Genomic DNA, 25,725 nt, shown 5'->3' on the forward strand with positions numbered 1-25,725 from the left:
TAACATACGTTAATATGTAATTATAATTGTAATAATATTTCACAACATTACTGTTTTTCCTGTATTTTTGATTAAATAAATACAGCCTTGGTGAGCATAAGAGTCTTTACAAAAATGACCAGTAATATTTCCAAAAATTTTGACCGGTAATGTGTATCTTTTTAATAATTTAAATATTATTTTAGTGCTGTCAAAATAATTACAAGTTTGTGTTTGGATAATATATGTGTGTTTACTGTGTATAATTATTATATATATATATATATATATATATATATATATATATATATATATATATATATATATATATATATATATATATATATATATATATATAAATACACTAAAAAAAATGTGTTAGATTCATATAAACAAATATTTATATTTCTATATAATATAAATTATATAAATATATATACAGTATATAGATGCAAATATTTCTTAAATATATACATGTATGTGTGTGTATTCAAATATACATATACATATACACAGTATAAACACAAATATTTTGGATGCGATTAATCGCGATTAATCGTTTGACAGCTCTAATTCTTATTTAGCATTATTTATGAATACTGTACTATTTAAAAAAATAAAAACCCATCTAATATAAAATTGAAATTGAGACAACATAAAAATGGTTATCAAAATAGTGTAAAGTTATACATAATATCATGTATAGTCTGTACTACCTTAAGAGCACAATACTGGTATCGAGTGATCTGATGGTTCCGGTCACTATAGCGATCCAGGGGCGTGAACATTATACTGAAAGGCCCAGCCCATTGGCTGAAAAGGATGAAGAGATGGTGTCGAAGGCTTTGCTGAGGGAAGAGGAAACGCCGATGATGCACTGCGATACAATAAAACAAAAAAAGGGAGAGAGGGATTAGATCTCAAAAGAAGGAACACTAGAAACAATATTTTATGACTAAACAATTTAAAAACTGAATGGTTTTAGTTTAGCTTTTTGAGGGAGAGTAGGGAAATGGCTGGCCATTATACAACTCATTTCATTTGCCCACGAAGTGGCTCTTCATCTAATCTACTGCTATTTTGGGCAGTGTCTCCACTAGGGAGTCTAAATCAAGGCTGACGTCAGGAGTACACCATCACCTAGCAATGAATTCCATTTCCTAAACAAAGAAAATGTGGAGCACTTCCCAGAGCGGGATACAGCTTCAGGAGCGCCAGTATGATGTCATTACTTAATGTTGTCAATAAATATTTAAAGTAGGAAGAACAATATTGTGACTATTCATGAATTAAAACATTGAGCACAAACAGGAATGCGTATTAAGATAGTAAATGGGCTACATTTTGATTTCATGCTGACATTAATTGTATGTTGAGTTTGTGAAACATCTTTTGCTTCCTCTTCACCTGGGACACACTGTATGAGATTGGCCACCATGGCGCTGAAGTGAGCTCGAATGTCTTTAAGAATCTCCATGTCTTTGTCATTCTCAGCTTCCAGAAGCATCCGGGTCAGGTCCACATACTCAAGAAAGAGAGCACCCAGGGCCAGCGTATCACGTTCCAGCGCTCCATTAGTGCTGAGAGACAGAGGGGCGGGGATCATTTCATGTTTTATAGCCTGCGAGTTCATAATGAGACGCAATGGAGGAGTCCAGAGAACAGAATCCATAATAATAAGATCCTTCTCACCTGTCACTGATGACACCGGCGTCCGCCAGCAGCTCAAAGATCCTGAGGAGCTGGAGTCTCAGCAGATCTCTTCTTTCTCGCCTCTTTTTATTCTAGTAGACACATTACTTGAACAATTACTTTACTATAGAAATTACTTTTCCAAAATTATTTACATTTTTGAAGTGTGGTAATCCCTGACATTTAAGGTTTTCCATGACCTTGTACTGAGGTCTTTTTTTTTCTTCTTTTTTTTACTTTTTTGTTGTGCAAGATAAGTCATGTATGCATGGCTTGAGCGGGCCATTTACAATACAACAAGTCATGGCACATACCAGCTGATCTGACTTAATCTAAAAACTGACCTCAGGTCTTCTTTCCAGAGCTTCCTTCATCAAAGGATGCAGTTCCTCAATCAGCTCTCTGTACGAGACACAACAAATATAAAATCAATAAGGCTAAAGAAGAATCAATACTGTGCTGCCAGGGTTTATAGAGCAGTAATTGCTCTATTTCCCCAAAATACATTTAAGATTCCAAGAACTGAAGTAAGCAGACATACAGTAACTAATGTAATATGACATCTGATCACTGCTTTAGGTTTAGATTTAGGGATGATTTCAAAATGTAATTGTGAAAATCAAGTGAAAATGAAATGCTTCTTTTTTACATTTGCTTATGAAAACAAAAAAAGGTATTAATTACACAATAAACTAAACATTGTTCTATGAACTGACATTTTAATATTTTATTTGCTGGCCATTCATGGTAAAAATTATTTGTATACTGTGTTTGCGCGTCACCTTATCAAAGTCAAGGAATTCAAAAACCTGACAAGTGCAAAACTGAGGTATGACTAGAATGTGAACATCAGATTTATGCTGCTCCTCACATCTTATCTTAAACAATCTTACACTGAACTTACATGACATTAAAAACATTCAAACAGATTATTTGAAACATTAAAACAGTATGTTGACTTCAATCTGGTTGTATAATGTCATGAGAATGTGGTGTCTTGTAGGAACTTGAGTCATCTACAGTAAGTCTTCAATGTTTCGGATTTCACCAAATGTGAGAAAACTGTCCAGTTATGTCATCAGAGATCAGAGATATGTGCAACATAGTACCTGAAAACCAGTGAATTTGTGCGGCCAAATCCAAGCACTAAAGATTCTGTGATCTCAATGCTTTCTGAACGCATCAGAGGGACCAACTGCTTCAGCAGCCAGGCCACAGACGGGGTGCCCAGGATCTAACAAACAAGACGTTAATCAGTGATTCCATCAAGTTATTAAATGACTGACTGGGGCGTATGACTGTAGACATGACTGGTGCGTGATGCAAAAGAAGCCCCACCCACCTTGTTGTCATAGCTGCTGTTGTTTTCTGTACTGGGAGTGATGATCTCAGGGGTGGAAGCTCGAAGATGACCTGAGCTCATGATGCTGGGTTTGGCCACACCAAAACACAGAATCAGATAGTTTCTCCATAGAGACACAAAGGTGTCTGCTGAACCAGCTGAACTTGTCTTCTTGGCGTTAACTGGGTTGCTAAAGATAAAGGCATTCCAACAAATTAACTGATGTAAAGTAAAAAAAAATAAGCATATTTGTTGAACAAATGAACTCTCATTAAAACTTCAGATAGAATTATAATATTGTTCAAAATCTGGGGGTGGTAAGATCTTTTATGTTTTTGAAAGAAGTCTCAACAGGGCTGCATTTATTTAATCAAAAATTCAGTAAAACTGTACTATTGTGAAATATTATAACAATTTAAAATAGCTGTTTTCTATTTGAATATATTATTTAAAAATGTAATTTATTCCTATGATGGCAATCTGAATTTTCAGTATCATTACTCCAGTCTTCTGTGTCCCATGGTCCTTTAGAAATCATTCTAATATGATGGTTTGATGCTCAAGAAACATTTAACATTATTATTATCAATGTTGACGCAACAGTTGTGCTGCTTAATATATTTGTGGAAACAATTATACATTTTTTAAGGATTATTTGATGAATGAACTTTGAAACAGAAATATTTTGTAACTTTATAAAATGTCTTTACTGGTCATTTTTGATCAATTAATGCATTCTTGCTGAATTTTTGAATTCAACGTTTGAATGGTAGTGTGTTACATTAATGCAACATTGTGTTGAGTTAACATGAATGAATGTACTGTATAAAAAAAGAAGAGTAACCAAAATAGTACTGTACAGAGTCTGCTATCAGGGGCAGAAACACTTAAACATGTGCAGTAACTCTAAAAAGTGGCTATGGGAGGCCATTAAGAGCTTAAATTTAAAGATAGAGATAGCGTTAATGCTTAAAAACCTCCTGCACTTTGAGGTTAAAGCCTGGTCAACTAGATTTAAATGCTTACATAACCTATTAGACTGCCACAATCAATAAAGGTACAATGTAGCAGAGTGACCTCTCAATGATATATAGATGTAGGTCAAATGCATTAATAATAATAATGAATAAGGTTTTATCCATCCCTCACCTGGGCTCAAGTAAAGGCATGAGGAGCTGCAGGCGGGTGAAGGCGTAGGGCCAGGCGTAACTGAGCGCTGTGGGACAGTGCTTGGGTAGGTACTCCTGTCTCAGAAGGCTGAAGAGGCATAGAGCCCACGGTTCCTTCAGAGACTGTGCCAAGATCCACACACGAGACGGGCTCCGCACGTCATAGTGGCTGCCGACCAGAGATCCGTTCCACTCCACCAGCCACTGCATGTCCGCGTGCTGCCCGGCAGGGAGAGACGCCTGTGGGGAAGTGGAAGGGGAGAGATCATAATGGTCACTATAGAACTCAACACTTTTTAGTTTTTTTGGAGGATTTTGGAGGATAATGATGTTACAGACAAAACACAAAATGGATTTACACTAAATTTAGCTCTTAAATGTGCCAGTTTAGTACTGGCATCTGGTATCTATGTGATTCTGAATTTACACAAATCATTGTTTGTCTAAGTCCCACCACTTATAAACTAAACTCCAAGCTCAGAGAAGTTAAACAGACTTTCTTATAAACTCAGAACAGAAGACACTTTGTAGATGTCCTCCGAGTCTCACATGTGAGCGAAACCGCAAAGGACCGAACAGAGAAGCACTCACCGAGTCAGCCACCGCCACGTGGGCAAAGCTCTCGAGCACCACTGGGCTCAGCTGGTCCAGTACATCTATCATGGGCCTTTCATCTTCCTGTGTAGACCATATTCAACCATAAAATGAGCGGATGTATACTCAAAGGCCTATATCTGATCAAGTCAGGCTCCAAGCGGCTCTTACCTCAGTCTGCCCGATGGTGAGGAAGATTTGGCGGACCTCTCGCAGGATGGACACGGCTAGTTTGCGCGTGCCTGTCTGGCAGGAGCACAGCAGCACTAAAGCGAGACCCTCAACAGCATGCAGGACAGGGGAGTGAGGGGTCCGTTCAGCAGGCAGCCTGGAGCCAGAGCTATTCTGTAACAACTAAAGTGCACATTCACAGCTTTATAATAATATAATAAATATAATATAATAATATAATATAATATAATATTTTACATTATTATTAAGCCTCAATTTGCTCTCACTTTTTTTAAGTGCTGTCTAGAAGAAACAAGTGAGATATTAAAGAGGCCAAAAAAATTCCACATTGAAACAAGTTTTTTTTTTCTTGCCACTTACTTCAGTGGAGCAGATCTTCGATGTGTCCAGGCTCTTGCTGGTGCTGAGAAGGGCCAGTTTCCACTGTGTGAGCAACTGAAGCAGAAGTTTAAGTGAGGAGTCCAGCAGGGTTTGGTGTGTGTCCTGAACCTCTCGGAGCAGGAAGCTGCAGTAGCCCAAGAGCACTTCCTCTCGCCATTCTGAGAAGTCCACCAGCAGGCTCTGCAGGGAATTCTGGGCTATCAGACGCAGTTCATCATCCATATGGATGGTTAACCTGTCAGTAAAAAGATCACACAATATGTTACATATATATATATATATATATATATATATATATATATATATATATATATATATATATATATATATATATATATATATATATATATATATATATATATATATATATATATATATATATATATATATATAGTTTTAGGCCCAAAAACTAACTTGTTGCCACACCTGCCAATGGCCAGTGACAAGAAAATGTACCAGTCATAAAAAATGTTTACCAGCCATGAAACTGTTTTTGCAAAAACATTTTCCGTTATGTCACCAACATTTTAGATACCAGTGAAAATTCACAATTCTTGATTCCAATTTCAATATCACGGCTAAAACTACTAACCTAACTAATATAAATTTAAAACATTATTAAAGACAAGTAAAGAGTCAGTAATAAAATAAGAACAAATAAATAAGTATAATAAAGATACAAAGGAAATAAACAGTGCTTTCCAGGTTTTTATGTAGGTCTAACAGTAGTTTTCAGGTACAGGAATTTAATGAAGTAAGCAAATGTAAAATAAAACTGCATAGTCTTCACTGTATAAACGAAACATCCTTATTAATGAATCCTTATTAAAGTTACAAAAGTTATTCAGTCAAGAGCAGTGAGTGATTTTTACTTTGTCCTTTGTTGAGAAAGCAGGGATCTAATATACTGATACTGTACACATTACATTAACTTAATACATAACCGACTATGGTAATTTTTGACATCTTTCTTTTATTTGTCCGCTCAAGTACAAGAAGTCGTGAAAGCTCAGTTTAGTATTCGCACACTGTCTGAGATGCGGCTTTCTGCGAGTAATGGAATGAGCTTCCTTTCGCGTCTTCTTGCACTTGAATATTTAAATATATTTATATATTTATTTATATATATATATATATTTATATCATATATTTATATTTATATCATATACATTTTCAATATATATATATATATATATATATATATATATATATTGAAAATGTATATGATAATACATTATATTTTAAATGATAAAAGAATACATATAAATTAAAAGATATAAAGTATACATTTCATTTTATATTAAAATTGTATTATTGTTTATTATACATATTTCTAGTCAGTATATATATTTGAACGTTAATTTAGATTTTTTTTTTTTATTGAAAATGTTCAAAAAATGTCACCTTTAAAATGTTCTCATACATATCTAAATAGTACAATGCAGTACAATACTTTCACTACAGTGAAGAAGCCACTCCAGCTCCAGTGGTAGAAGTTCACAGAAATCCTGAACTAGCTGGCTGACCTAATGGCTTAAGCATGAAGAATTAAGTCTGATTAGAGCAGACTCAGATTGCACTGGGACATCCTATTCAAGTTGGGGGCAGGGAGGGATCATGTTACTGAAGCTTTCAGGAAACCTGACCAACGGGCAATTCGTCAAAGCAAATGTTTCCTGCTCACATGCCCATGCACACATTGAATATATACACACTCACCGAGCCAAAAGGTCTATGAGCTCTGACTTGGACATGCCATCGGGAAGGATGCGTGGAATGGCGGCCATGCATGTCCTAAAGAGGTCAATCTTGGGTTTCCTCTCGCCCCTGTCAGTATAGAGAGAGGTCACATAAGCTCAAACAGAAATGAGTGCACTGATAAGCTCAAGATTAGTTTGACTGATGGGTCGGACAGGTGTGTGCAGAGAATCAGTTACACCAGTTGAAACATTACTGGACATAGACAAGTGTCATGTGACATACGTAATCATATCCTCGGGTTCCTTATTCAGCATCTGTGCATTACTCAGCATCATACAGCGGCCAACCTCCTTATCCAAATGTCTGAGGATATTGTCTAAGGCTTTCCGCACTTGGGGGTAATATAGGGACATTCCTAAGGGTTTGTAAAGACAAAAACAGTGAAAATAGACTGTGATAAACATTCATGCATTGAGTTTTCAGTTCCGCAGACAAAAGCCTTGATTGTATTTCAATTATTCTTCTAAAAGTAGAACAGCTGATGAACCCACCTATGACTTTAGCCTCATCTTCAGTCAGAGGTTTGCTCAGGAACGTCTTTTTAACTCGTAGTGTGTTTCCAGAAGGGAGTGTGGCCCCTGTGTTCGGCATGGGAGGCTCGCCATCTTTCTGCTGCAGCTTGTCGGCAATGACCAGGAATGCTCTGAGACCTATATTCATTCTCTACAGAACAGACATCCACAAAATCAAGATATGATTGCCATAACGCTACTAAATCTATTGTAATTTGACAATAGTTTACCTCTGGATTAAGACTAAAGGCTTTTGCGGGTTTCCCAACACACAGTAGGTCAAAAATGACTTCTTTCATTGCAAAGTCAAGCCTTTCCTGTAAGATAATCAGAATGAGGAAATTATATAGTATGCAAAAACTTAAAAATTTGAACACATGCCGCATCAGGAACACTAAAAATGTGTAGTGTTGGAATCTAGCTGTCACTTTGTATTATTTTGGTAACAACACTAAATCCTTTGTCCTTGGACACATGCACAGTTTGCACAACAAATGAGAATTAAGTCTTGTATAATGGTTTAACAGCTAACAAAAGATTAACACTGAGGTCTTGGTTTTAGATCTGTCTGTTATTTAATCGCAGACATACCTGTGCAATAACTGGATAATCTTAACAAATATATTGAGAGGCATATCTTTAGGAACCACGCTGCGGGATCCTTTAGGGAACAGGGTCGTCACAATAGAGTTGAGGCGGCTGTGGGGACAAGATTGCAGTCTTTACCATTAACAAGTTTAGAATCAGGCACTGACACATACACAAAAATCATAGCGACACAGATAGCTTGTTATAATTAGCATTCCATTACAGTGGAAGACCTGAGCCCGGCCTATTTGCAGGATTTTATTTTATTCTTGGGCTTATTCGTAGTGGTTGCTAAACCCCTAAGGTCACAGCTTCTTGGTATGTGGCATACAATTCCATGGTTTCTGATATTTATGATCTGCTATAATGCAATACATCCCTCTCGCAAGAACTATAAGCTGACCGGTTTTCCTGCCTAATTTGAGCATTTTATGATCCTTGCGGTTCCAGAACTAACTTCTCCCTCCCTTGCTTTAGATATCTAATATCCTGCAAAACTTTGTTCCTCCTTAAATATACCGTTCAAAAGTTTGGGATTGGTAAGATGTTTTAATGCTTGGAAAGAAGGCTCAGTAGTGCACAACACAAGGAAACTGCATTTATTGCTTTTGAAATAAGCCATTTATATGACATGCGAAAAAAGTGTCATTTAACAAGATCCGTAACGTAAAAGCTGTTTGAAATTTGGATTTTGTTAGACCTTACCTCTAGTAGCCCTCTAGAAGCCCAAATGTAAGTTTTAACCGCAGTGACGCAATGACTTGGATTTCATTAATCCATTGCTTTAACACACCCTCTAAATGTTGTCCCTCAAAATTTGTGTTTTGTTATTCTATTTCAACTAGTTATTAAGCCTGCATGTTGCAAATGGCATTAAACCTCGGATCCATTCAACTCTAACAGCGCTTAAAAATGTAAAAAATTATGAAGCACCACGTTATTTAAAGTCAAGAGGAGCTTCACACATCAAGAAGCAAATTAATAAGTATTTTAATGCAAGTACAACACACGTGCACACACACATATATACGTACATGCCCTATGTGTGTGTGTGTGCACACATGCGGGATCATTTTATTGTGTTTTCAGGTTGTGTTGTGGCTTGTTGTGGCGATTCCACTATGTTATTAACTTAAAGTTTGCTGTTTAAATTTCCTTGTGTTTGTGCATTACTGTGCCACCTTAGGAATCAAATGCTATTCAGTATTTATTTGAAATACTATTTTATTTAGGGTCAACCACCAACAGATATAACATCAAATTAAATTTGATTATGTTTGGTCACTTTGGTGGTATGGTTAGGTTTAAGAGTGGATAAGAGAAGGGTCAACAATATAATTATAGCTGTAAGTACAATGTAAAAACATGTATGTACACAATAATTGCACAGTAAAGACACCTAATATACAGTAGGACCTTACTTTCGATTTATAGTATGCTGTGTTTAGTGTACTATGCATAAACTGCATAATCCAGAGTTCAAAAATCTATCACCACAACTTCCTCTTCTGGTGTTGAAATCCTCTAAGGGCATGTACAACCCTTTCCCGAACAAAGGCAACCATACATCATGTTAATCCAGATCAATCTATTGTGGATTAGCTACAAAATACATCTAAACTTGTTCCCTGTTTATTTCTGGCCCTGAAGATCAAACATGGGTGTGTATATGGTTTAGTTTGCCAAGCTTTCGATTCCCAGTGGACGTTTTGGCGTTCCAACACCCATCACCCATGACCACCAGCCTCCCTTCTAGTCCTCTCCTTTCTCCACCCATTTCTGGCAGCACTGTCAGTAATTACCAAGTCTTCTACCCCTCCGCTTGAGGCACGACAACTGTAATGGATTGCTTGTTTACTCGCTGCCACTTAGAGGGCTAAGAGGAGTGGTCACACCCCGGGTTCATTGGACTAGCGGCCATGGGAGGGGCAGGTACAGGCTTGTTTTTTTGGGGGGGGTTTTCAGCCATCTCGAACTCCGTCAAGAAAGCTGGCATTCATAAGATGGACTGTATTATGTAAAATCAATTTACTGCAGACCTACGTCTTGTCTCTGGGGGCCTTAGATGGGCGTTTTGTTAGTGGCTTTAAACATAAGTAGCTACAGAACAGGACGTGCTTACCCCTGCGTCGCAGTGTTGCTCTCGCATTTAATGCGGATCATGTAGACCCACAGAAGTCGGTAGAGGGACTCTAGCGCTACCTCGTGCCATTTTAGGGTCCTTGCTCTGTAACGACAAAGTATATGTAGTAAGCGATTCTGTTTGCCATTCTGGTTTAATCACAAATGAAAAAATAAAGAAAAACTATAATGCATCAAATCCATATACCTTTAGATTTGAGAGGCAGTTGTTAAGGAAGACATGCCATCTGTTGAGGAAGAACTGCTTTTGGCTGACACACAGCAGGACATGTTACCAGTGGGTACAAAGCCTAAAAGACCAGGGAGGGGTACATAATGATCAGAGTGGCTTCAAAACAGTATGAAACACTGAACCTTATGAAAACCAGACTGACCAGAGAATGCTTCTTTCTTGTTGAAAGGTCCAAGGTGGTATCATACAAGCTCTCCACAAAGTTCCTTAAACAAGGAACATTAACTTCATTCTTGACAGCCTATTAAAGGACAGAAAAGGCACTAATGAGGTAAGGTTTTTAGACATTTCTAGCAAAGTAAGGATTAAAAAAGAGTGACACATATATGTGTGTCCAGGTAAACCCTACATTATGAGGACAAAATGTCCCCACAAAGATAATATAGCTGAAATCCTTGTCCGTTGTGGGGACATTTTTTGGCCCCCATGAGGAAAACAGCTTATAAACCAGACTAAATTATTTTTTTTTGATAATGTAAAAATGTAGAAAGCTTTCTGTGATGGGTAGGTTTAGGGGTAGGGGATAGTTGTACAGTATAAAAAACCATTATGTCTATGGAAAGTCCCCATAAAACATGAAAACACAAGTGCATGTATGTGTGTGTGTGTGTGCGTGCGTGCATGCGTGTGTGTTATTTAAAACAATTATTGGAGTGAATGGTGTGCAAAATACATGTAAATAAGACATGTTCACATCTTAATAAATTTCTCTAACCGCTGCTACAGGAACTAGAATTTCCACAAAGAGTCCAGCCAAAGCGTGTTTGATGTCTTTGTCCTTCACTTCCAGGAAATACTGTGCACACTCCTGTGACAGAAAAGAGCGCAGCATTTTGAAAAAACGGGGTTGGCTTTAAGTATAAATAAATAAATGATTAAATAAATGTGCTTTGTGAAAGGAAGATTATCCAAATGTCTTTATTCTCTGTTTACCTGCATGAACTGAAAGGAGGCTTCAAACTCCTCTACGGGATACATCTTCACTCGGAAGAACTTCACCACCCATTATGAGGCTGATGGTGCTTTGCACCACGTACGGGCTTTGCTCCTTCTGACGGAGCTCCTTCAGCTCATTCATGAACCTCTTTTTGACAGCAGGAAATCTACAACAACAACAAAAAAATTGATAGATAAAATCACTGGCTTGTGGGCAATTTTTTACTCTACACAAGCACTCAGAAATATCTAAATGTTAGATTTTGACATTCCCTCATATTTCCCCTGACATGCCCTCTCAGACCCTGAGCTGTCTAATAAGACAACCAGAGACCTGGTGACATCTATTGAAAAAGAAAGGACCAACAGACAACAGTTTCCCCAAATGTTTCACTCAGGCAGAAATAAAACAGACACGCAGAAGCAACTGTTATACCATAATGAATGTGTCAGGAATGACACTTATGTACAGAGGATGCTTAGCATCCAGAGCACTTGAAAGCTATTCTCCTCTGAAGGTCTAGAAACATCACAACGACTGATTTCCAGAACTAGTATGCTTTTTTGCATGTTTAAAAAAAAAAACACAGTTCGACATTGCTAAATAAAAATGTACGTTGTCATTGGATGGATGAGTACTTACTTCGCTTGTGCTAAAACTCCAATCACTTCGGCATAGAGATCAGCTACAATGTGCATGTTGGCAGTGTTGGGACCATGATACCTAGTCATAATGAAACACATGTAAAATGTATGCATTTCTATGAATTTATTTTACTAAATGTATCCAATAGATAATTCTAATGAGAAAAAAGTGTCTTACCCCTCTTTATATTTAAAGTGCTTAAAAGCCAAATGAATGACTTCATGGACCAAACCATCCACAACTGGGTGGAGGGGCATCTGGCCAAATGGGAAAAACACAATCAGTATCACATTAAATGACACGGCTCTCTAGAATACTTGATTCTGATTGATCATTTGTGGCTTTCTGTGATCTCAAATACCTTTGTATAATAACCGATAAACTGTATCTCAACAGTCTCTTTTTAGGTTGAAGATAGATGGTTGGCTAAATTTGCCAATTTTGTTGCCAAACCAAACGATAAATAGCATAGATTATGTTCGTTACACAGTTCACTATATAATTTGATGCTGACACTTGTGATTGTAACTGTTACTTTTATGTATTCATTTATATTTTCTGTATGGGTGTCTGGTAGGGCAGTAACCACCACCATAGGCTCGTTGTGATGATCGACAGAACAACTTGTACATGTACAGTGCATCCGGAAAGTATTCACAGCGCTTCACTTTTTCCACATTTTGTTTTGTTACAACCTTATTCCAAAATGGATTAAATTCATTATTTTCCTCAAAATTCTACAAACAATACCCCATAATGACAACGTGAAGAAGTTTGTTTGAAATCTTTGCAAATTTATTAAAAATAAAATCCTAAAAAAATTACATGTACATAAGTAAGAAGCGCTGTGAATACTGTCCGGATGCACTGTATTTCTAAACTTATTTAGATGCAAATCAAAGTGCGTTTGCCAGTTTGACGTTACCTGTTTCAGAACCTCTATGAGCACAAGAGAGAAGATGAAGTCGATGGCTAGGTCTCTCCTCTCGAGCAGATAATCTTTTTGCTGCTCATCACTGGGAAATAGAGAGAGAGAGAGAGAGAGAGAGAGAGAGAGAGAGAGAGAGAGAGAGAGAGAGAGAGAGAGAGAGAGAGAGAGAGAGAGAGAGAGAGAGAGAGAGAGAGAGAGAGAGAGAGAGTAAACAGATTATGTAAGCCAATTTTGCTCCCACCCTCTCACACATTCACAGACTATAGTATCATTTCTCAATGAAGAAATGGAGTTTTGCACTCCAGCTACAGGAAGCAGAAGACAGAAGCGTCTGAGTCCCTAAACAACCAGTTGGCTGTCTGATGTCACTGGGCTATTTTGGCACGATTGTGTCAAATCATCCAGACTTACGACAGAAGTTATCAGGCCAAATGACAACATTGTATTGCTGTCTCATTGCTCTCTTTTTACATTCATTAAAGACCCTATGAATTGGTTATTTACACTACCACACTGTAAAAAAAATCCCGAGGAAATTTATGGTAAAAAAACGGCAGCTGTGGTTGCCAGAACGTTACCGTAAAAAATACGGCAGTAACGTTTTAGGTTTTTAAAATTTAAAACATATAATTTAAAGGTTTATAATGTAATAATTACGGTTAAAAAAAGTTATTTTACATTTCAAAACCGTATAATTTAAACGTTTATATTGTAATGATTATGTTTACACTGTAAACAATTTACACTAAACACCATCATGGTAAAACACATGAAATTTAAAAAATGCAATAAACAATAATTTAACAACATCAGATGTAACAAAACCCTAATGTACATAACTGATTAGAAAAAAAACAAAGAAGAAACATAGTTATTGCAATGAAAATACATCAAATGCGAAGAGTCACGCAGGGAATTCTGGGAATGTCAATTTACGGGTTTTCACTGTAAATTACACAATGACTTCTTTTTCACTTCCAAAAACTGTAAATTTAACGGTATTTTACTGTAAAATTAAATGAAATGTAAGGTTAGATCTATTACAGTTATTCACCGTATATAGTACGGAAACTTTCTGTTAACGAATTATATATATATATTGAAATGTATTCCTATGATGGCAAAGCAAAATTTTCAACATCATTACTCCAGTCTTCAGTGTCAGATGATCCTGCAGAAATCATTCTAATAAGCTGATTTGCTGCTAAAGAAACATTTCTTATTATTATGTCGAGTTGTGATCCTTAATATTTTTATGGAAACCTTGATACTGTCACAGTGTGGTTGAAGAAAGGTAAAATGAAAAGGCTGGATTCAAACGCAGCAGTTCGACTTTATTTATAAACCCTAAAGAAACCAAAATACTCAGGCATAGAATGCCGGAACAGAACAACCAACATCAGATGAGAAACGAGAAGTCAAACTAGTCAAAGAAATAAACAACAGGTGCACATGATAATCAAATCAACAAGAAACCATAGAAACAAACTCAAACGTAGAAAACTGAACTAAACTTGTGCAAAACCCTCCCAAAACAGATACAGACACAGAAAATCCTTTGCAGATACATTTTCCAGGATTGTTTAATGAATAGAAAGTTCAAAAGAACAGGATTTAAAATAAAATCCTGAAATAGAAATCTTTTGTAACAATTTCAACAGATGTAAAAAATTTATCTGAGTATATGAAATGTATTTAAAGAAAAACATATGAATGGCTCTAAAGCTAATAGACAAACCTCCAATTCTGCATTCATCTTTAATATGCATGAAGACTTAAACTGCATTATGCATAATTAGGCTTATCATATTTGTATCAAGCTTAAATGATCAGCATTGTACAAACAGGACTCACTTTTTGGACTTTGTATTTGAACGCGGTCTGTACTCGTGGGATTCATCGTCAACTCCATTCTGTCTTTTGTACCAGTCAAACAGGGTGCGCAAGATAGATGGTAGGCAATACTCCGCCAAAGAACTCATTGTGCTGATCAACTGAAAAGGAAAGGAGAGCGTATATTAATCACCACATAAACAAACTAAAAATACACCTAGCGCATAGTACTGTATATAGGCCATGAATTTCATAGTGCATCTTCAGGAGAAAGTTATTTTGAGTGTGGAGGTGGTCTTGGTGAAAGCAGGGGGGTTTGTGTGAGTGTGTGTGTCTTAAATGTGTATCTAGGATGCAAAGAAAGTGAGAAAAGGGGAGGGAGTTGGGGTAATAAGTGTGTTGGAAGGAAAGGCGGTCCATGGTGCGGACTCGACACACAGGAAAGGGAGGGGAAAAGGGCGGTGTTCAGGGGCTGAGGCTGAACACAGCGAGCCCTTCATTCCCTGATGAACCCTGGGAGAAGAATCCCCTCTCAGTGAGGCCGCTGAAAAGCCCAAGGGATCATGGGTACAAACACAGCCCTGTGAGCACTGAATGAGGCTGCTATTCACCTGCCTCCAACACACACACACACACACATATACATGCTTACAGAAACAAACTTACAAACTCAGGGCAGAGAACACACACTCCACCCAAGTCAGCAATAAAAAGCCCTTTCATTTTGGACTTTCAATGCATTTACTCAAGAGTATCGGAAATTAAATTCTGATATTTAAACATTTCGTACATTTATTAATTTTGCAGATAGTTTTGTCATTAATTTACAAATGAGTTTGGGAATAATAATCATATAACAAAGCTCAACAATACATTTTTTCTGCTTTCTTAGTCTTATTGGTTCAGAATTCTGCTTGCCCCACATGGCCCTCAACTCAAAATTTGCTTTCGACAGTGGACAGGGCTCATCATAGGCACTCTGATTATTCTGCGGCTACGCAGCCCCATGCCAGCAGAGTGTGATGCACTTTGTGTTGTGACACATTGTAACATATTTAACATTTTCTGTGACTTGTGCCACATCAGTTCTATCTGTTCAGACCAGACGAGATAGCCTACATTGGCCTTGTGCATCAATGAGCCTTGGACACCCAAACCCCTGTCACCTATTTGTGGTTTGTCGCTCCTTGGACCACTGTCCGTAGGATCTAACCCACTGGTCTGGCCATAACAATTTGTCCCTTGCCAAAGTCTCTCAGGTCTTTACTCCTGCCCAGTTGTGCTGCGCCCAACACATTGACCACAACAATTGCTTGTTCACTAACAATCTAACCTACTCAGAAATTACCTTGTTAGGAAATGGTGAACATTTTTCGCTTCACCTGTGAGTGGTCATAATGTTTTGGCTCATCGGTATATTCTAGTGCAGGGGTTTTCTATCTTTTAGATTCCACGGACCCCCAAATATGATGTGAGGGACCCCCATTTTAAAATGTATAAGGCATCTGTCTTTTATAAACACTCAATTTGTACACAAAAAAATTATATTATACATTTATAAATCTAAAATGAGTTTGTTACATTATTATAAATTTTGTTCTCCTCAACGTAGTCATGTATTGTTATATGTATTATGTATTTCATGCTTCATTTAATTTTAATCAAATTTTTATTTATATTAATATTTTTTATTTTAATCTAATTTAATTTATTTAATAGATTAATAGCTAACTAATATTTTTAATACAATTTTTAGATCTAATTTATTGCTTTACTATTTTATTTTAATCAAATTATTATTATTTTTTTTTTTTACAGTTTTTTTCTAGATTTTTCCACAGACCCCCTGTCCCTCTCTTGCAAACCCCTGTTCTAGTGTGTGTGTGTGTGTGTGTGTGTGTGTGTGTGTGTGTGTGTGTGTGTGTGTGTGTGTGTGTGTGTATATATTATATATATATATATATATATATATATATATATATATATATATATATATATATATATATATATATATATATATATATATATATATATATATATTTATGAACTTGCAATAAAATATATACAGTTATCATATATGATATTATAATGAGTTATTATATAAATGTGCAGATTATGGAGAAATAATGTCTCGCACACTGCACAAAATGTTTGAAGACATGATGGAACACACAATGTCTCCTATGTATTGTGATTTTCAGGTAAAAAAAAACAACTCTCTTATCTAATCTATCAGAGATGCAAATTGTTCTTTCCCAGACAGCCAGACAAGCCAAAAACCACATCAAGCTTTTACAGAGGTCACTTTGAATGCTTTAAAGGCCAGACAGATCCATGAATCTATTTTAATAATTCAAAAAAGTCAGATTAATTTTTGGCACAGCTGGGCAGCTAAAAGGCTGTCTCTTGTCTTTCCGCTGGGACATCTGTCCACAAACTGGATGTGAGGATGTGCACATAAAGTATGTTCTGGGGTGGGGGTGTAGCAGAAGGTACTTACTTGGTCAAACTGGGGATCTTCACCCCTCTGAAGAGACTTTATCAGAGGTTTTTCCTGTAAAAACAACAGAAGGGTTTTAAATAACTGCTACAAACATTATTTAGGCAATTCTAGCTAAAAGAGATGTATTATGGTTTCCTTGATTAAATGTAGCTCCGTTACAACATCATGCATTTTAGCAGCTACTGTACACTACCATTCAATAGTTTGGAGTCAGTAAGACTTTAAAAATCAATCAAAATGGTCACCAAGGCTGCATTATTTGATCAAAAATAGTAATTTTATGAAGTTTTCTATTTTAATATATTTTAAAATGTAATTTGTCAAACGTAATAATGTCTAAGCTAAATTTATGCAGTGATCCTTCAGAAATCTTTCTAATATGCTGTTCTGCTTACTATTTTTGTGAAAACCATGATACATTTTTTCATTATTATTTTATGAATATAAAGTTGATAAGAACGACATTTATTGGAAGTAGAAATCTTTTTTTAACATAATAAATGTCTTTCCTGTCACTTTGTATCAATTTAAAGGATTTCTGTACAATAAAAGTATTAATTTCTGTTAAAAAAAATCTTAATGACCCCAAACTTTTGAACAATAGTGTGCATGCACAAACAGGGCCACCAGCATAGTCTTACAATGTGAAAACGCTGATCTTAGTAACTATCACAGATCAAACAAATCCAAACTGACCTACATTCTGTACTCCTACTCTGATGTTTCAATCGAGCACCAGAATCGTGTGTAACTTCTTTTCAGGTGACAACAGAGATGATAACTGATATGAATATTCAAATAGTATTAATGTTTTAATGGATTCCGGGCCCAGAACATGCCATCTTCTCTGACTCTTAGAATCTTCTGGGCTTGTCAAACAAAACACATTCAGAACGTGTTACATTTAACAGCCCACTGAAGCACCCCTTTCATCTTAGGTTAATAAATATTTTAGTTGCTGGAGTCATTTGAGGGAGAAACAGATGAGGGGGCAGACAAGGACAGTGCAAAATCCCTCAAGGCTTTTATAAGAGGTTAATGGATCGCATTATGCTCTTGCAGGACTTTTCTCCACTACTGACTGGGGTAGTTTAAGACATGTATGACTGACTCACAAAAACATTCAGTTGTGTCCAAAGAGATCCTGAAACAATTAAACATAGCTGATACTGCAGTTATGAATGGCTCAATTTACAGGCCAGTCAGAGGGATGTACAAATAACCTGGTCATAATCAAGGTCATATTCTTAAGTATTATGTATTATCTGATCTATGTTATTGGTTGAGTAAGAATTAGAGGACAAAAGATGAGCTCATCCTGACAGCAGCCGGGACACAATATATCTGTCCTGGGAGGGTTCATTAAAACTAGTCTGCCTGCTGGTCATGAAACTAGCAGCTTGCTGTTAAACGTGCAGGTGAACTTGCCTGTTTTCTGGGAAATACTAACAAGGCTGGCTTGTTCAAGGTCCTTAGAGATAAACAATCTGCTTTGTAAAGAACAAGCATTGTACACTAACATCTCATCTGTATTTTCCAAGCCCAGCAAATCTAAATTTAATTTCTATTGACAGGAATCATACAGGATCACATTAAGGTGAAAGCTGCTGAGCTGCATAAACAACTAGGCAGGCCGAATAAAAAAAGGATTAGCCAGATAAGCTTATATTTTATTGATATCATCTGAACAAGCCATTCCCCCTGTCCAAATGGTCAACCATCCCCATAACCTTCAAAGACTGATTTGTCTCTGAGGATTAGAATGGTCACAGCCACAGGTCTTAAAATCATTGTCTCAATAGTTCAGAAATGCCACTCACCAGAGGTTCGGCCATGACAATGCGTATTTTGCGCTCAGAGATGGTGGTGAAGTTGGCAAAGAGGCTCTTGAGCACGTACTCGCCCGGCCGGCTCTCTGGATCCACGCTGATGGGCATCATGGCGGGCGGCCCCTTCTCACCCTGTGAGCAGCAAACCGGGGGGACGGGAGGCTTGCTGTACCCTGGTGAAGCTTTGGACAAAAAAAAATATTTTATTATTAATATTATATAAAAGATGTTTCTTTTTCAGAAACATCTGCTTTATTTCAGAATAAATCACAGATTTTCTAATGTTCCAGTTTAGAGGAACATCATAAACTATTTGAATGAATAGTCAAGTATTGTTTTCCAGACAATGACCGTTTCCAAATCCAAACAGTGAAAACCATTTCAAAATTTCCCAAAACTTCCCATTCTGTAGCTTTTCAGTGACTGCAACCTGCGTACACAAAGTAACGCCCAGCTTTCCTCAACACCAACTAAAGTAACACCGTAGAAGCAGAAGGTGCAATTTTTTATATCATTATTTTTTTTCACAGAGCTCACAAACACACAGAGAAGCTATTGGACTGATTGTACAACATTGAAGTAACAGTGGTCGAGTTGCAGAGAGGGCATGTGACAGTCACAGCAGTGTTCATTTTGACAACAAATTTTGATCTAGATTTAGACACTTATCATATGTTGACAAAAACAGACTTTGTTCCACATGGAATAAACTGGGTTTGCTTTCCCTTAAATAGAATTTAAAAAAGAGTGTCTGTATGTCACCCACAGCATTTCATCTCCAAAAACATACAACAACAACATGCAAGTTCATTACTACTTTTTATTTAAAGGTGCCGTAAGCATTTTTTCAAAAACGCTGTTGAAAAGTCGGTCGGACCGAGCACCACAACAAACGTGTAGCCAATCAGCATTTGGAGTATGATGGTGGAGGAGAGAGAGTAAGTACGAGGGAGATTTGAAGAAAGACTGTTGAAAAAGAGATGAGAGACATTACAAAAGAGAAAATCTCAGAGGAATATCACTGGAAAAAGAAAGGTTATGATCAGGCAAGTGCTTTAGGACCCGCTTTATTTTTGTAAATTAATATTAGAAATGCTTTCCAGCGCTGGAGAGACCTACATGCGAAGGCCTGAAAACGGACACCGAGGTTGTGTTTTTTCTGCTCCATACATTGGTTTTGCGGTTTTTTGTTGTTAGCCATTTGGACAGTTTGGATTGTCATTGTTTGTCTGGAGCTGCTGTGCTGCAAGCAACTAACAACCAACTATTGTTTGTATTTAGTCTTGTGTACTGTGTGTTAATTTTTTTGTGATTCCTTGTCGTTCATTCATCATCTTTGCTTTAATTTTTGTGAAGCATTATTTTGCATCGCTTCAGCTATGATAAATAGACATCCACTCTTGCAATGCGTGTGTAATGGAGGTCAGCTAGTGATGCTAGACTAGAGAATGCAGTGTTTAGCGTACTTGTTAGCGTGCCGGCCTCACATGCTGGTGATCAGGGTTCGAGACCAGCTCGGAGCAAGGCGGTTAGGTGAGGGCTGTAAAGTGTTTGTGAATTTTGGAGGCGGAGCAATGAAGAGAGGCTATGGGTGTGTTTGGGTTGATTTCAAATATCTACAGTGTTCAACAACAATTCTGGGATATCGCATACTGCACCTTTAACTTTTTTTATCTACTTTTTTCAATCTAAAGTGTAATATATTTTATAAGTCTAATATAAAGTTTAAATACAAAGTTCTGTCATGAAACTCTAAATGGCGCATACTGATTTGGTCCTTGACCCAATCTGCTTGCAATCACATCATTCTCTAATGGGCACAGCTGATTGGTTTCCTGCTCTATCAGTAGCCAATGAGCTTGCTGCTCAACATTCAAATACATGCTGTAGCAGTTTGCAGTGCACTTTCAGAAACACTCCCCCTTCCCCAGCTCCACCTGTATAGATCAGCTAAGGGTGATTCATCCATGCTTGGATTTGCTCTGCAGCAGCAGCAACAACAGCATCAAGACCATCTAGTCCACCAAGACCAAACACATTAACATTGTCATACCCTTTACCATATAACTCTCAGAGAGTTTTCATGGCAGAACTGTATTGATTTATAAATAATATATTTAAAGCTGCAGTCCGTAACTTAAAAATTATCCAAAATAAATTTGAGCAAGTACATAACCAGCCAGTGTTCAAAATGATCTCCTTAACTTAGCCCAATTCACAACCGTAATTTTTGTAATATTATAATATAATTTGAGTGGCACTGGTGGATTTCTGTGGGAAATACAAGCTTGCGGCATTCGTCTTTGCGTCATTACGTCATGTCTGTATACAAAAAGGAGTCCAGGCTAGTAGGCTATATCGTGTATGTAGATGCTGCAGGTGGTGGATCATTTGTGGCCTCTTCTAACAGCAGCTAGAATTAAACATTGTCATTTTGATGGCGGCTTGTAACCCAAAAAGTTCAAAATGACAATCATTGTTGACAACTGGTGCGTTGATAGACAACATACACCTCAAAACATTTGATTCTTCCGCGCTGAGCCGAGCCGATGCACAACCCGCATAAAGAAGATAATTTAACTGCAATTTCAGGGTTCAAACAGAGATGGCAACAAACAGGTAAAACTTACGGACTTCAGCTTCAATAATAAAAATAGTGTTTTTAAATTGTATTAATATTTCTTATATTTTATTGCATTCTACCTAACTGCACACTCATTCACTACCATACAATGTACCTCAAAAAGTTGCCAAAAAACATTTATTGTTGATGAATTGGCTTAATTTATTCTTAGACCAATATATTTTATTCAGCAAAATGAACAGTCACTGCGGAGTCTCTCTTTTTTTTTTTTTGCTATAATATTATGAAAACACCAATAAAATCTCATGGAAAAGTCAGAAACTTGCTTTGCACTCATTAATTTGTCTCCGTTTACTAGTTTCATCTTCACTCACTGACAAATTTATTTTTCTCAATTGTAGCACCTACCCAGGCCCTTGATGAAGTTCACCATGCTTGTTTTATTCCAGCACATTACTGCGCTATCCATAGTGGGGGAGCAGTAAATTTGATCCAGTTTTCCAAACCTCACATGTCCTTATCAATCATTCCAGTGATGACGGAACCTTCTCCTGTTCGCCATACTGTAACAGTCCCAGCGTGAGTTGAAGCATAAGTCAGAAAATTGGGTGATAACAAATCCAGAAGTGTGCTTGCTTTTTCTGAAGGCTCTCTTTTGCAGTGTAACCGTCCACTGCCTCCTGAGACTGAAGGTCAGCCTGGAATTTTTAGCTGAGGTCTGAGCAAGTGTGCAGGACTGACATGTTACAGTGGCATAGTTGCAAGGCTATATTTATCCCTGTGTACACACTATACGTCCTGATCTCCCTTCCACCACTAACCAACAGTGTAAACATCATTTGATTGGGCACAGACTCACTCACTCTCACTCCCTTGTTTGCTTGTACGTAAAAACACAGACGGCGTAAAGTAAGATAAACTATCTAGCTTCTGAATTCCACGGACCGACTCAATTACACAATCTTCCCATGGGAAAACAGCAATGGGCAGCAAATGGGATGCCAAGTTGCCAACTAGGCTTGCAAAATTCAATAGAAATATTGTAAACAAAAAGCATTACTCATGCAATAAAATGTCAATAAATAAAGACAAAACAATAAACTACTATTCCAGGCAGCTTCAAGTTTGACTTAACAAATAAAAATGGCAGCATACAATAAAACCATTACTTTTTAGTCATATATTTTACATTTATTGCAAAATATAATTATACAGGTATATGCAAAATATATGTACTACTGTTCAAAAGTTTGGGGTTGATGAGATCGGCATTTATTTGATCAATTATACAGTAATATTATGTGTTTTTTTATTTTAATATACAATAACATATATAATTTACATTTTCCTGTGATTGCAAAGCTGAATGTTGTCACATAATCCTTCAGAAATCATTCTATTTGTTGCTTAAGAAACATTTCTTATTACCGTCCATATAGTTGCGCTGCTTTTGAGGAAACAGTGATAAAACATTTTTCAGGATTCTTTGATGAAAAGTTTAAAAAGCAGCATTTATTTGAAACATACATATTTTGTACCATTATAAATGTCGTTACTGTCACTTTTGATCAATTTAATGCATCTTCGATGAATTAATAAAAACGACGGACCCCAAACTTTTGAATGATAGTATAATATTAAATAAAACTATATATGTGAAAAATAAAATTATAAATGTGAAGTTTAAACGTGATTGTTTGCCATGATTCTCTCACTTCAGGATTCATGGGTAATGTAGCATTAACTGAAAAAAGGTTTTATTATTTTAGAATGTTTCCTTATATTGTTAGTATGATTTTTACATCATAAAATGTCATAATATAGTAATAAAAGGCATTTTCCTATCCTGATTTGAGCCCTTTTGCGTAAATGCTCTGTTTGAAGGGGCGTGTCTTCTGTGAGACTTCAGTGTAAACGCCCACTGTTGTGATTGGCTGACATCTTTGCATTTAAAATGCGTATTACGTGTCGAATACTTTTACTATGTTAAATTCACTATTACAGCTGTCGAGATTAACGAATCGTGAAAGTGTTGATTATAGCATTATTTTTAGATCTTTTCCCATCACATGAAAGGCTGAAGTGATGAGCATTTAGTAGACAGACAGTCTGTTTATCGCGTGAATGCAGTGATCTCGCCATTGCAGCGTGTTTTCTCTCACAAAATGCTACCAGCAAACACAATATCGATATGAATACAGTAAGAGCTTCGTTGTGCAGCATAACAGCGTCATTCATTATAGTGGGAGTTTGGGCAAGTGTATTTGCGACTTGTGATTGACAGCTTCAGCCATTTTAAAGAGAGTGTTCTTTGATCGCTTTCTGTAGTTTAATCACAATTTAAATAACAGATTTTTTTCATGATACTAAGAGAAACAATGTGAAGTTGATCGTTTAGTCACTGGCTTGATTCACTGATGCATAAACAGTTTTAAACGATTTAGAAAGAAAGTCTGTGTGAAATTGAATAAGTAGCTACACATCAGAAATGACTGATCACAGATCAGGCATTAATGAACACTGTTACTCACTGTTTGTGGCGGCGCTGTCGAATCCATATTGTAAAAGTCTGTTTGTAAAGCCTGTGCTGACATTGTGACTGAATTAATTGTAAAAAAAATTATCTGAATTAATTTTCTCCAAATTCTCTGGGCGGGCAAAGCAGAGAAAGGGGAGGCAACCTTCCCCTGTATTACGACATATAGGGAAGATTCCAGATTGGCTCGTCTGAGCTTTAATTTTCTCAAAGGCAGAGCAGGACACCCAGGGCTTTGTTTACACCTATCTCCCTTTCTAGCCACCGGGGGACAATAGACAGGCTAGGGGAACTTTCATATCATGGGACCTTTAAATTACAATGACTGATTACTTCAAAATAAGTGATAAGTCTATCTTGGAATGAAATATTCATTCAGATTTCGTTAAAAATCTAATACTCTATGGAGTAAATGTATGCGATTCCATCAGGTTTCTACAGAATACCCTAGCAACCACTTAGCAACTCCCTAGTAAGTACTTAGAACACCCTATAGCAAGCGGACAGCAGCACTTTGGCTAACACCCTGGCATTGTGGTGGTGGATTTTACATGTGCAAGCTAGTTTTCTGAAGATCATAAGAGTGGTGCTTGGCAAGAACCACTCTCATGATCTTCAGAAAACGATTTTTTAACAGAAGTGGTAAACGGGTCACTCTGTGCTCCAGTGCCAGTCTAGATGATTACGGCAGCCTGATGCATTACATGTGACTCTGCAAACAAAAGATGGGCTCAGACAGAGCATTACATCAGCTCTGCTGAGGAGCCTCTGAACATTGAGCTGCTCCCAACAGGGACAATACAAGACATAGTACAACGCCTCTCTATTTCACAAACACACACACACATTGACATGAGAGACATACATAAACACAAATACAGACATATTATGTCCTCCCAACATTTTTCTTGCTCAGGGAGTGGACAACAAGCACGGGAAAAAAACATACATCTAACAAATCCCCCTCTGATGTAAACCATGTGGGCTTTTACATCCATAGACCTCTAACTGTGTACAAAAGACCCCTGGGGACAACTGTTATAACTGTAAATGGGACCTATAAAGCCTCATCCATTTTCAGATGGTTATCAGGCTGTTAGCATGCAAAGCCCACTCATATCCCACTGGTTACTTTCATCAACGAACAGAAAAAAGTTCTCAGTGAGAAGTGATGTGGAATCTGCAGCTAAAACTCGAAGGCTATGTTCACACTGTCAGTCCAAACCCGATTATTTGTGAACCTGGATCACAAAACCAGTCAAAGGGTCAATTTTTTGTAAATTGAGATTTATAAATCATCTGAAAGGTGAATAAAGCTTTCCATTGATGTATGGTTTGTTAGG

General features: G+C 37.0%; 1 protein-coding gene across 1 annotated transcript in view; it reads right to left on the bottom strand.

Annotated features, from left to right (window-relative positions):
• The window catches only part of frya (furry homolog a), a 65,733-nt gene that overhangs the window by 37,258 nt on the left and 2,750 nt on the right, over nucleotides 1-25,725 (bottom strand). The window contains 30 exon segments of the mRNA XM_079824314.1: nucleotides 696-856; nucleotides 1,387-1,559; nucleotides 1,672-1,763; nucleotides 2,016-2,073; nucleotides 2,781-2,905; nucleotides 3,014-3,203; nucleotides 4,163-4,422; nucleotides 4,774-4,860; nucleotides 4,948-5,130; nucleotides 5,329-5,584; nucleotides 7,069-7,176; nucleotides 7,333-7,465; nucleotides 7,602-7,773; nucleotides 7,853-7,939; nucleotides 8,214-8,224; nucleotides 8,227-8,321; nucleotides 10,333-10,412; nucleotides 10,414-10,437; nucleotides 10,540-10,617; nucleotides 10,619-10,642; nucleotides 10,727-10,825; nucleotides 11,300-11,392; nucleotides 11,518-11,583; nucleotides 11,585-11,687; nucleotides 12,164-12,244; nucleotides 12,344-12,423; nucleotides 13,092-13,182; nucleotides 14,952-15,091; nucleotides 17,431-17,484; nucleotides 19,254-19,444. Of these exon segments, the coding sequence (XP_079680440.1) occupies nucleotides 696-856; nucleotides 1,387-1,559; nucleotides 1,672-1,763; nucleotides 2,016-2,073; nucleotides 2,781-2,905; nucleotides 3,014-3,203; nucleotides 4,163-4,422; nucleotides 4,774-4,860; nucleotides 4,948-5,130; nucleotides 5,329-5,584; nucleotides 7,069-7,176; nucleotides 7,333-7,465; nucleotides 7,602-7,773; nucleotides 7,853-7,939; nucleotides 8,214-8,224; nucleotides 8,227-8,321; nucleotides 10,333-10,412; nucleotides 10,414-10,437; nucleotides 10,540-10,617; nucleotides 10,619-10,642; nucleotides 10,727-10,825; nucleotides 11,300-11,392; nucleotides 11,518-11,583; nucleotides 11,585-11,687; nucleotides 12,164-12,244; nucleotides 12,344-12,423; nucleotides 13,092-13,182; nucleotides 14,952-15,091; nucleotides 17,431-17,484; nucleotides 19,254-19,444 (3,395 nt within the window).

This window comes from Gobio gobio (assembly GCF_949357685.1).
Source record: "Gobio gobio genome assembly, chromosome: 8".
NCBI classification, from domain to species: Eukaryota; Metazoa; Chordata; class Actinopteri; order Cypriniformes; family Gobionidae; genus Gobio; species Gobio gobio.